General features: G+C 33.3%; 1 protein-coding gene across 2 annotated transcripts in view; it reads left to right on the forward strand.

Moving 5' to 3' along the window:
- The window catches only part of LOC124643073, a 42,982-nt gene that overhangs the window by 26,998 nt on the left and 2,236 nt on the right, over positions 1–13,748 (forward strand). The window contains exons 1-5 of one of the 2 annotated variants that reach the window (XM_047181920.1): positions 8–552; positions 11,887–12,043; positions 12,424–12,967; positions 13,156–13,218; positions 13,568–13,714. In XM_047181920.1, the coding sequence (XP_047037876.1) occupies positions 537–552; positions 11,887–12,043; positions 12,424–12,967; positions 13,156–13,218; positions 13,568–13,714 (927 nt within the window). In that variant the 5' untranslated portion in view covers positions 8–536. Of the gene's footprint in view, positions 1–7; positions 553–11,886; positions 12,044–12,423; positions 12,968–13,155; positions 13,219–13,567; positions 13,715–13,748 lie in introns of those variants that run through there. The other variant, XM_047181919.1, reaches the window with a different exon arrangement.

A 13,748-nucleotide genomic window follows, 5' to 3' on the forward strand; every position in this document is an offset into this window, starting at 1 on the left:
GCCGAGCGTTTCGCAGACCGAACCGAAGCCTCATACTAACGGCAGACTAGTGCTGCGGCGGTCTCGCGTCGGGCTTATTATTCCGATGTAAGATTCTTTATCGAACGCCCGTGATACCCTACCATTCAAATAGCAAGCGTCAATTTTAAAATAAAATATTTACGCCATATTTGATTTTGATTCCCGCGAATTTAAATGTCAATTGTTCGCCGTTCTTTTTATTTCGAATTTCAAAACAGTGATTCAAATTGTGCCAGTGCCGTGTCGAGTTTATTTTTAGGTTTATTCTCATAATTTTTGCTTAGTGAAATTCTTGTTTGCCAGTGACAATAAATAGTGTGGACGGGAAAAATAAAGACTGGTTTAATTAAAATAAATAAATGTACTTGTTTTTGATCGCCGTGGTTTGATTGCGAGTTTCCTTTCATTTTTGCCTTTAGTGACGGTTTCATAAAGTCGTATTGCAGTGACTCTGAGGCAAATGAGGTTTTACTCGATTATTTTTGTTCAACATTTAAGTAACTGTGCTTCGTGCGATGAAAAAGAAAATGAGTAAGTTTATTTTTAATTAACTTCTTTATGCTCGTTGCTAATGTGAGAATTTTATATTGTTAATATTACCTATATATAATTATTTTTATAATAAAGAATTATAAAAATATAAACAATTTTCCTCGATCAATCTAGAATGTACGTAGGTACTGCGAGTATTTTTAAATACCTTATATAAAATATTGACTTAATGACATCAATGTTTTGGCTTCACCAAATTATACAAACACAATTTGTGTCAGTTGTATTCGTGTGTATTTATACTTATGTCGTTGAATGCATTTGATAATGCGAAGTGCGGGCTGCCTCTACCTCCCACGTCCTCCCAACGCCTCGGAAAGGGCATTCGTGCTAATTTCAGACATTCCCTCACTCAGACAGAACTGAAAGATTTCTAGACCATAATAACATGTCTTTATATCACTTTACTTTGTTTTGGTCGATAATCTTATCACTTATTCAGATAGATGAAAGTCTTTTGTTAATAGATAAGTAGGTGATGGAGATTTGGTGTTCCAAATTAAAAACTGAATAAAATACAGTTGCTACCTCATTAGAATTTGAGTTTTATTAAAAGAGCGTTAGTTTAACATATTATCTATCTATCTGCGTATATGTAGTCGCTAAATGTCAGACTATCAAGCAAGTGACCATTAGTAAATCTGAATTTGTTATACCTAACTACTCAAAAGGCTTATCGTAAACGTTCTAAATAGCTTACTTGAAATAACATTGATAGTTCGCTGACCACTTTTGGTTTATCTTTACTTTAATAATAAAACAATGAGTCTTGCATACGTCAGCGGATTTTTCTAAATATTTTTAATTCATCATTGCTTACTAATATAATTTTTTCTAAAGTTAGGATGACTATCTGTTTTTGAAAGATGTTTTTCTTATGGATAAATTATTGTCCTATATTAAAGAAGGGGTCGGTACTTATATTTACCATACCATACCATATTGTAACCGAAGTACATATATTATATTCCTCAAAAACAATGGTAAAATATAAATTGCAGAAAACTCGATAGCACTGATTTCTGTTTTTAATTGTTTCGCTTCTTGTTATTTTAAGAAGCTAATCAGACTACAATTTAATGAATATACGTTACAGTTGCAATGATAGGGGTATTCCTCAACATTAGATTCACCCTCCGGAAAACCCAGTAAAGGAAGACGGTAATTTCACTGTTCGCCTGTTTCTGACGCTACTTATTGTTAAATATAAATTAGTATTATTTATAATTCAAGGTTTTTGTCTTTCGATTCTTAAAATGCTATTATTGTGAAGGTTATTTATAAATACTTTTGAATTTGAATTAAATTGCCAATTTATCGCTACTAATTGAGTAATTTCTTTATCTTTGTTCAAGTCTAGCAGATTGTAAAAAATAAATGAAGTAATTTATGAAAAGTATACAATAAAAACTTTTCTAAACGATCTTTGATGCGTTCTTATAATTGCGATGGAGAAAATACAGTAACGAAATGATTTGTTACAAAACTAAAACGTGAAGATTAAGATTCTAATATAATCCAGTGAACATTATTGCGAGTAGTGACCGTTAAATGGAAATCGTGACTGCAAATCAAGATGTACTGTTAACTGCAATAGCATATCAGAAATCGGTGAACATCATTACTGGAATTTTAATTCTAACAACATTATTAAAGTATTTAAAAACCCCTTATGAGTCCAATCAGTATTAGACCTCAACAATTCTCTTCTGCGGCTAAATGGGTAAGAAAATGAATAAACAGCTTCAACCTCAGTCATTTACAATACAATAAATTCCATCCGATGTGAATTTCGACTTTCCCACGATGCATTATTGGAAAACCTTAAAGCGTTTAAGAATATCAGGTTCTTTTCAAAGCTATGGATTATGAGAAAACAGAGAATCACTAAAGAATTTGCAATAAAGTATTTAGTAACAATACTCTTTGTAGGAAAGCTTGTAGTCTCGAACAAAGGTTCTATCATCAAGCCTTTGAGTAACCACTAAGCATTGCTGTGTTCCGGTTTGAGGTGCATACATGTTGGATAGACAAGCTAATACTTAGAACTATTTAATTTTTCTTTTGTACACTTTTGGATCCTTAAATCTTTGATAAGTTATCGAAGATGTCCGTTATTGAATCCACCAATCCAATGTGTGTTTATAAAACGTTTTATGGAACAGAAATATTTTTTAACGCAGCCTATAAAGGACACAATACTTTCTGCTGAATATAATAATAAATAACTGAAAGTTATAGCATATGGAATTCATAGAAAATTCCCTTCCTGGAATGAAGAGCATTGTGTTCACTGAAAGGTTTCTGGTTAACAACTTTTTGCTGAGGTATTGATTTTTAATAACCTCCGACGCATTTATATCGAAACGTGTTCAGTCTCAGCAGACCTTCGCATGCGTCCCTTGTGAATTGTTTCAAGTTAGAAGGATAATATACATTAGGTATAGCATACATAGCAAAGGATAAAAGTTGCCGAACAACTACTTATTTTAGATTCTAAACTACGGATTAGGAAAGTATGAATCTACTGAGTTTAAAGACTGACTCCTCGATGGCATTTAAAGCAAGCTGGAATGACATTAAAGAAATGGATCAAGACATTAGTTTTTGATAGAGAAGTCAATTTTGATGTCAGTTTAAGTCCCAAAGACATTCAATTCTTGAAGAAGTTTAAGAAGTAGTAAAGTTTCAATGAATGGTAGGTCTCGTAATCTATTTTGTATGTAATTGAATGTATAGCTATTGCTCTCTTATTGAATTCAAGTAACCACGTAGGCGTTTATTCCGAGAAAATCATATTTCAATCGTCGTTTGCAGTTTGAATATAATTGGATGGCTTGGTTACTTGCAACGTAAAAAATCAATCAATAGTTTTTTCGTTAGTTTTGATGAACTGGCCGAGTCTGAATTAATAGCTTCACATTGTTACAACGAAAGTCATCTTGGTTAAAATCTTGTTTAACCCGTTTGTTCGTGGCTTTATTATCTATGCATTCTAGAGCTACCTACCAAAATAAATAATTGTTTTTATTTTTTATTTCTATCTTGAAAATAGCGGAAATTATTTATTAAATTAAATACCTATTCGCATTTAAAAATAATAGCTTATTTTGCATTAATCATAATAAATTATATAAAAATAAATTGAAGAGCACTTTTTGCAGAATTATGCTGATTTTTTTTTTCATCGTTTACCTCAAAACAGCTCAGCGTTTTGTTTTCTCAACTGCCAACTGTTTCAGTATAGTCATACTAAAACCGTAGCTAATCGTTATAAAACAAAGGTATATAATATATGTATTTGTAAAATACATATAATATGTAGTAGGTATATTATGATAACGGCAAGAATTTTTGTAGCGGTAATTACTATAGAACTGTTTGTATACTTCATACTTGACTCGTTTTGGCCGCGATTGGTTAGCATGACGTGACCGAGGACGCCATTTTAAATTTTTTATATTTAGAATGTCACGAAGAATTTTGACAGTTTATTTAAATTACCAAACATTTTAGTTATGTAACATTAAAAGAAGCACATACACGTGTATTAAAATTCAGAGAATATACATAAGTCTAGTTGGAAAAATTCTATATAGAAACGTTAATGCAATTTTCTAGAATTTTCCTCATTCTCCATATGAAATGGAAAAAGATTTCTAGACGTCCTTCAGCCACTCAGAACTCTAAAGGACTCGTGTAAAATGTTACCGAGTGCATTTGTACGAAGAAATTATATCTTTCTCCTTTGATGTTAAAACATCGTTTTTATTGCATTTATGTACCTACGTAATCGTTTTATTTTTAGGTAAAAAGATAGGTAGTAAATATAATATTCAATAGACAAATACTAGATAAACTTGTAAAGCACTGGTACTCAGATACACCAACGTAGTTGGGAAAAAGGCTCGGAGGATGATGATGAGACAAAGACTAAATATAAATAATCTAAAAAGAACTGCAAAGTCATAATTTAGAATATTTGTCTCTGGGACATTCCCAAGAAATTTTATAGGTACAGATTTCCTTATTATCAATGAGGAAAAAAAAACAAATTGTTAAGACTCGGCTTGTCATGAGTATAATGTGTTATCCTGATCTTTTCTCCTTATACAACAGCCGATTTATGTATCACTAGCCGTTTTCCCACGGTTTCCATACCATACCATGATAAAATATAGAATTTTTCAAATCAGGTCAGATGTTTCGGAGCCTTTAGTGTACAAATGAACAAACAAAAAAACTTTCCTATTCATACATTAGCTTAGTATAGATTAAATAATAAAATAATGTTGAGTATTCAGTATTTTCCTCAGGGAACAAATATAATGACCACCATAAAATGCTTTGATACCCTAAGTTTTGCAACCAGAAATATCTACTGAACACCAGAAAAATAAAGTCTAAAAATGTAATAGTACCAGCTATTTTAGTCACGACTTCACTTTAAATTGTATTCGACCACCAAATTTAGTAAATGATCACCAACTCTTGACGACCAAATTAATGTATTATTTTTGCCTAAATAAGTCACTGTGATTGCCATAAAATGTAGGCTTATTACCAAATAAAGTATTATGATACCATATTAAGTTATGTGTCCGGCTTGCAATGCATGCGTGAGTGTCAGTATGACGAGTGACAGGGGAAAATGGAAGAAAATGACATATTGCGCCGACGCCAAGTAAAATTGGGAACAGGGCAGGAGAAAGAAGAAGAAGAATGTGTTTCTCAATACACTCTTATCGCACTGTTTAGAGGCATGCAATAGACAATTTTCCACGCTAGTGCAGGAAAAGGGTCCCCATAATGTTATTACATTCATTTTATCATGCCGAACTTATTTTTTTGGAGTCAGTTTACTTAAACAGGATAGCAAGATGTAAAAACTTTTTTGATGATCATTTACTACTTTTGGTGATCATTTACTACTTTTGGGATAACAATGATTTTTTTGGACTCATTTTGCTTAAATAGGATAGCAGAATTTAAAAACTTTGGTTATAATCTTACTTTAAAATGGTGGTTTAATTTTGGTGATCATTTACTATTTTCGGCTTACGCATGATTTATTTTGGAGTAATTTCACTTAAATAGGATAGCAAAGTGTTAAAACTTTGGTGATAGTTTTACATTAAAATGCGAGTTTCATTTTGGTGATCATTTACTATTTTTGTCTGCTGTTTGTTACTATATCTGGTGATCAGTTAAACATAAGCCTTTTCCTCAATGAAAGCGTTGTGCCGTCCTGCTGAAATGGAAGTCAATGGCATTAAACGAAGCTTGCTATTTTTGCTTTCTAAAATCTAAATGCTGAATAAATGCTTTGAGTAGGTAGTATGCATTTGTAATACCTACGCACCTTATTTCATAAACCTTTTCATAAAATGAAAATAGGTTAGTATGTGTGTGGTTAATTGTTTATGGAAGGGCAAATAACCTTTGGAAATACCGAATTAAATTACATACAATTCTATAAAATATTATATACCAAGAAAAATATTATTCTTAAATTAGGACTTTATTTATTTACAAGGAAAATGCGGTACACAGGTATACCTATATTTGTGTCAGTCATCGATCGTGTCATTTCAATTCCAGTTTGACAATGCACCAAGACATTTTGGAACGAATATACCAGACGAAACAATACCTACGTAGTAATAGTTACATCACTAGTTTCAATGCTGTAGAAATCTATTTCTGTTCTCGGTTACTAATCGTTAAAACAATTCGTTATTTTAATTAACTTATCACCGATTCGTTATTGTCTTTCGAAATGACAGTTACGCAATCTTGCCTAGATAGAAAAAGTCCGATTTTATTTTTAAAATATTTAAATATGTATGCGTCCTCTACGAAGGTCGGGTTATGCTCTATGATTTCCGTTGTCTGTGTTATTTCATTTTTATTTTCTTTGGTTTTTATATCTTATTATTATTCCAGTGTAACTTTGTAACTACGTTTTATATTTAGCTTATTATAATTTGATAATTTACACTGCATTTTATTGAACGATTTTTAATGTTCAATAATATTTTGGTGTGCTATACTCGCAACATTTAACATATATATTTCACGCATTATAGGCTTATAATTAAGTTAATTTTTAGGGGAGGCCCTAAAAATATTACACGTTGATGAAGGCCAATAGAATATCACGGTCTTTTTATTTTTAATTCAGGCTTGAAAGGCCCATGCATACCGTCATGCAAATTCTTGCCAGTTGACTTGTTTAATGTTAACTGAAATATGTGCCTTAGCTTTATTTAACTACCAATATTATAATGAGGATAAACCTGGTAATATTTTCTTGTCCAAGAATAATTTATAGGTACTGTTAAAAATCTAGATATTTACAGTTATCACCAAATTGGTTGGCAGTAATCAAAAATGACGCTAGTCGCTTCCAACAGGTATCTGTGGAGATCAAAGGGGGAGGCCTATGTTCAGCAGTGGACGTCCTATGGCTGAGATGATGATGATGATGATGAATCAAAAATGTATTAAAAAAAATCTATCTTCGGAATTGAGAAATCCCCGTTTTCTGCTGGGAAGACAGTAAAAAGATGTCAGTCAAAGTCAACATTTCAGTCTCTTGAGGCCTAGTTATTTGACAAATAACGTACGAAATCCTTAGAATATAATGCAATTTGTAACTGTAAATTAATTCTCCTTCAATTAAAGGGACAGGATTGTTTTTTTATGCAAACCAACATGTTTGTTCGACATTTTATTGAGTACTGCAGTTTCGACTGGTTTTACCGTTCTTTCAGTAAATGTATTCGTTTTGACTTAACTCTCATTACGTGCGCGATATTTTAAGTGGTACTATAATAATAATTTATGACAATTTATACTTAAAGTTATTATCTTATTTTATTTAGTTATATATCCTAGATATTATTCGTAGTTTATTTATAACTAAAAATAAAATAAGATATTGTTATAAAATTACTAAATGACGCATTTATAGCTATTCAAGTAAGGATTATATTATTATGGCACAGGATTCCATACGCCAATGCTACGGAATTCTTGATGAATCACAATACGAGTGTGTTGATCCAAGGCGTATGGTTTTTATTTATTAGGAAGGTACTTAAAATGAGATCATCAATGATAAATTCTAGGCCGTACCAAAATCAGTTTAAAATAAATAGTTATTTAAAATAATGAGGAAGTAATCCAAAAACATTGTCCAATAAAAATATTTCTGATTTACTGACAAATAATAGTATTTTCTTATTCTTAATTTTCCACTATAGTTCGGCCATTCAGAGAATGCGTTCCTGACACGTCGCGATTGAACTGACGACGTAACTACATTCATTGATTATTGATATAATAATGTTGTTTTAATGCTCCTCAATTGTTAAAACGGTAAACAACCAGCAAAAATATTTTTATCGTAACTGCAACGCCATTGCAAAGTTACGTCGTCAGTTCAATCGCGACGTGTCAGGAACGCATTCTCTGAATGGCAGAACTATAAAAGATTCACGCGTTCGAAATATTTTGGCGCGTCAGAAATTCGCCATTTTGGAATTGCAATAGAATTTTTAAGAACAACATTTTCCGGTGCCCTGGCAATCAGATAACTAGCCTAGTTATTTCATATTTAGTGTACCTACGATGCTAGCAAAGAAATCTTAATTATTTACTTCTATCAGTATTAAAGATTCAAAAATAAATACCTGCATAATCATGTGTATTATATGTCACTCAAAGCAAGTAGGACAGTATATAAATCGTAAAGATAAATTAGTTAATAAATTGATTAGGTTGGTACCTACTGCGAATAGACTACACTAGTGCAATGATTCACAAGTATCGTGTCAGGGACTCTCGAATTTACAACTAGTTCTTAGTAATATTTAATGGGTACTAAATTATTTTTAATGAGTTAATAGCTGGTTTAAATATTTTAAGGATAAATGCTGCTTCGTATGATATGGTTGTTCTAAAGAGTTGTAATGGGACCCAAAAGACTTGAAAAGATGCGTGCGAGAAGAATAAAAATATTTTTAGTTCGTTCGATCCGATTTGTAAAAGTCTTTCACTGTTGGAAAGGTACACTCTTCCCGAGTAACATAGGTTATATTTTATTCCGGTAGGAAAACGCATTTTATATGTATAGAAAAATATATTCTAAATATTGCCGCCACTACTGCTAGGTATGTAAGTACTAAGTAAATAGTACGTTTTGGCTTTTGAGTTATTTAAAGTATTAGCACAGATACTATAATAGATAAAACAATCCAATTTTTGGGGGTTGCATGGCACATGGCTTTTTATCGTTCTGTAATCTAAAATAAACATTATGTAGCTGATACCTATGCTTACAAATATTGTAATTCGTTCTACAAGATAACTCGAAAACATATCGATTCCATTGTAAAATTAAAGAAAAACCAATATACTTATGTTAAAAAAATACGTAATTACGTCTAATATAAAGCAAAGTATAATAGCGTTCCAAAATTAAATACCATGATACGCAGATTTACTTGCAAAACGAAACAATTGAGTGGCCTAATTTGTAAGAAAAGCGTAGTACCAACACAACGCTGTTTAAAATGTGAAATCTCGCGCCATTACTAGAACAAGCCAAGGTAAAACTTTACGCCTATTCCTCCATACAAAAGGTCGTAAAACAAACTATTTTTATTATAATCGAGTAACTATAATACCAATTTTATTTATCACATTACTCCGTTATTTAGATAAGTGTACGTATCAACCGATAGGCAACGATAGCTTTGCCAACAGAACACACCTGCTTTTCTTGCGTTAGGTTGCATACACTGCGCGCAGTGCTGACAACCGTACAGATACGTAGAATTTGTATTTGGAATTCTGTCGAATAAAATGGCTGCGGTTTTTTTGTTGCTTTTGTCTTAAATTATGTTTTTTTAATGAAAATTTTATGCAGCTGGCAACCGCAAAATGTATTTTAATTTTATGTTAATGCTGTTTTTCTTTAAAAAATAGGTACTCGTGTTTATTAATGTCAAAAATTATTAAACTCGGAAACAATTGGAATATAAATAATACTACCTTGTATATTTATTTTTTAAATTGACGACCTCGATGGCGCAATGGTCACCATGCCGGACTGCCGGACCTGAGGTCCCGGGTTCAATTCCCGGTTCGGTCGATATTTGTGTGATGAGCATGTTTGTTGGCCGTGGTCTGGGTGTTACAATATGTATTTATAAATATGTATATATGTAGCTATATGTAGTTTATCAGTTGTGTTAGCACCAATAACACAAGTTAATTAATAACTTACCATGGGGCTAACCGACCGTGTGTGAAAAGGTGTCCCGACATTATTTAAAAAAAAAAAAAATTCGTAGCTATTATTTTCCATTGGCAAAATAAATACAATTTTCTCACGATTTTTTCCGGTACCAAGAAATAGGCTTGACGATAGGGTTAAAATAGTTATTCTAACCAGTTTGCATTTTAAGTGGGCAAAAAATATTTTTTTTTAATATTAAATATTTAAGTACTAAGATATTACATATCACGCAACAAGTTCGGGAGTTCGTGACGTCACGTCTATGTATTTATTTGAACTTAAAAGCGACGTAACACAAAATTCAATCGTTGTATCTTCTTTGCTTGTGAGAGAAAATATAAAATACGTCTCCATTATTTTAGAGTTTTCTGAAAGACTGACTAATTACTTTTTTTCATTCGCCTTGCCTATTATATGTGTAAATACCAACCAAGGTCGTAGATAATATTTAGAAAGAAAAGATGGAATAACTTATTTTTTAAAGAAATAAATAAACGCAAATGGTGATTATGATTAACAACGTACAGTTAGGTTATCAAACAAATGAAGTTTTCCTTAATTTGGCATATCTATTTGCAACGCCAAAAAACATATTTTTTTCAACACCCACGTTTTAAAATGACCCAGTATTATCCGAGCTTTAAATTACATATTTTTGTAGTATTTTATCAAACAACTACATACTACAGTCGGACCTAAAATTGTCCCTATAGGTAGCCCCTAGCCACGCCTACTCAAAGAAAAACTAAGGTTCAATGACGGCCTCGTCATTTTACGAATGCTTGTAACATACAAGAAAATGTTGCTTCGTAGTAAGATAGTTTTTAGCAATAGTCAAGTGACGATACCATGCGTATGACGTGCGGTCTACGTAGCGAAGACAATCATTGGCAGCATATGAAACAGCGTCGCGTAATATGTTTATCTGGCCTTCAACTTGACTCGTCCGGACAAACGGTGACCTCGCTTACTTTCTGACTTTTAAATGTTTCGCCTTATCGAATTATCGTTATTGTTTGGTATCTTGGGTATTTTGCTTTTGTTGTGTACGGTTTTGATTAGGTACCTATTGAAAAGGTTGGGGTTTTTTGGAAAATTTGATTCTTGTTTGAAAGATTTTTCGATAGGTTACGTTATAAAAACCTGGTCGCTTTCCAAAACACGCGTAGGAAACTATGAACGTACATATCAGCAAAAAAATCTAAATCTTCTTTATTTTAGATGCCTACCTGAAGGCTTCAAATAAAGAATAATGATTTTACTCATTTACAAAAACATGTAAGTAAACAAGTATCAGGCACGTAGTAGATGCATTACACAGAAATACCGCAGAAACTTGACACTTGGAATTTGATACTAATTAAATAAGACATGTTAAAAACTATATAGCGGTTGCCACAAAGACAAATGATGTTTTCGTTTCACGTGTACAAGAAAAGCCATATTATTGTCATGCAAAGTGCACTCACAAAGGTTTTTATTATGACAATATAAGGAAAAACATTGGTTTGTAACAAAACGTTGTTTGTGGATGATATCAGCCCTAGGTTTTGGTCGGGCGATATCGCAAGCGTTAGGGGAGTCCTAACTGTAATAGTAGACTTAAATTAAATAAGCTGATGATAAGGTCAAATGTATTTTTATAAATAATTTTCGGCCGTTCCTAATATTTTATCTATCTATTGTTTTGGTTATTGAAGATAACAATTTGACACTCTTTACTTACTTGGCTTATGTGGAAATAACATCTCTAGTAAGCAAATTAACAAAGACAGAATAATGGGAACGTCCATAAGAAATATCAAAATCCCATGCTGACAACAGGGTCTCGAGTTCTCATCTAAGATAGGAACTGTTATTCCAACTTATGGCAGCTCGATTTCCGTCAACTGTTGACCTCATTATAAGAAAAATAATGTCCATATCTGGTTTGTCTGGTTTGTCAACCACGACTTGAATTTTTCCTAAGATGCAGATAATACAATGAGAGAATCCTTCTTCCCCAGGTAAAGAGGTGCAGAAACGATGGCGCTCGATCCGCGACTCTTACACGAAGACATTCAGGCAGGGCAAGTGCGTGCTGCCCGAGCAGTGTCCACCAGGCAGCAGGCGTTATCAGTACCACCAGCAGATGTCCTTCTTGCTGAAGGCGCTGCAGAACAAGTGAGTGACACTTCAAAGTTTGTTCTGAAGAAGCGTAAAAGTAATTCAAATTATTGTATAGGTACGTGATTGTGCAGCTAATGTCGATGCTTTGGTTTAAGGCCCCTGGAAATAATTTCATTCGAGTATATTCTTCAAGCCTGAGGTGTAAAGAGAAATGAAAGCCCTTATTAAATCATCTGACGCAAAAGATTTCGCATGCTCGTATAAAAATGCTTACTGAAAATATTTAAGTGGAAGAATGTAGCTGTCCAACAGTAAAATAATTTTTCAAATCGGTTGAGTTGTTTCGGAGCCTTAACATAAAAAAAAATCCTCTGTATTGTTTTAATATAAACAGCTAACAATCGTGACTCATTTATTCATTTTGCTAATTACAGAAAACCAAGATACTCGCAAGACAAATACGAGTCCTTCTCAGAGATCTCAAATTCCCCACAGCATCCGCCCCCAGAGGACGTTATGCTGAAAATAAAAAACGAGACCATGGACAAACCGTTAGACCTCAAAACTAAACATGATGACAAACCAGAGACACAGGACAAATGCAACCAAGCTACCTGCATAGACAAGCCAAACTCCCTCGAAATCAAAATTGATGCGAACTCCATTCTGCCAGAAGACCATTTCGATGATGACAAACTATTCATGAATTCTTTAATACCTTTATTTAAGAAAATGAATGATGACACGAGATTATTGTGCCGGATTGAGGTCTTAAAGATAATAAGGTATGCATTACAAGGTCACAAATGTTTCGAAGCGTTGAAGGTGGCTGAGGATTCGTTTGTGAAGGAAAGGAGTAGTGCGGCTCTGGCTAAGGAAGAGAGTAATGTGTCCACCAGCTCGCAGAAGAGCCAAGAGTCGAGGCTGGCGATGACTACGAGGTCAGCTGATGGGAGCAGACCGGTTAGAAAACGGAGGGTAAGTTGAAATAACTCTAGTTATAGGAATAATTGATAGCAATTCTGTGGAATTCTGCGAATCTAACTGCTGCAGAACAGTAGTATCATTTGTTATGTAAAAAAAAATCGAAGATAAATTTGTAATTTACTGACTATCTAATAATCTTGCTTCTGGTAATTAATATATTCTGTTTCTTTAACTTTTAGGTACGCTCACCGTCGCCCCTGCCAGTGCCAACGAAAAAGAGAGGTCCAGGCCGTCCTAGAAAGGTATCAATCTTTTAAGTATGCCATGTAACATCACACCTATTTTGACAACTCGAGAAAAGTTCCACTCGGGAATTACTTTAAACCATAATCACCTTGCTTCGAGCTCACACTTTTGCATAGAATTAGTTTATTGGAATAAGGCTACGTATTAATTAAAACTAGCTCTTGGCTTGGGGAACTTTTCCCTATAAACCAAAAAAACATAGCCGTTGTGACTCAGTTCTAGCATCCCAACCTATTTTCTCAACAGTGGAAAACATTTTTCGAATCGGTTCAGTAGTTTCGGAGCCAGAAAAATGTCTTCTTCATCATTTATATTTAATATTAAATACTTTTTCACCAATTGCAGGTGCGGCCGCCCCCCTCAGACTCTGACGAGGAGCAGGTGGCGAGGAAACGTCTGCCCAAGCTGAAGGTATGCGAGTCTCCGTGTGACGAGGACTCCTACAGTCACGCCACCAGTGTTGCTCAATTGTCCACGCCGCTGTTTATGAAGGTAGGTCTAGCTACTTAATGAAAGAAGGCAAAGA

This window comes from Helicoverpa zea, chromosome 26, assembly GCF_022581195.2.
Source record: "Helicoverpa zea isolate HzStark_Cry1AcR chromosome 26, ilHelZeax1.1, whole genome shotgun sequence".
In the NCBI taxonomy this organism is placed as follows: Eukaryota; Metazoa; Arthropoda; class Insecta; order Lepidoptera; family Noctuidae; genus Helicoverpa; species Helicoverpa zea.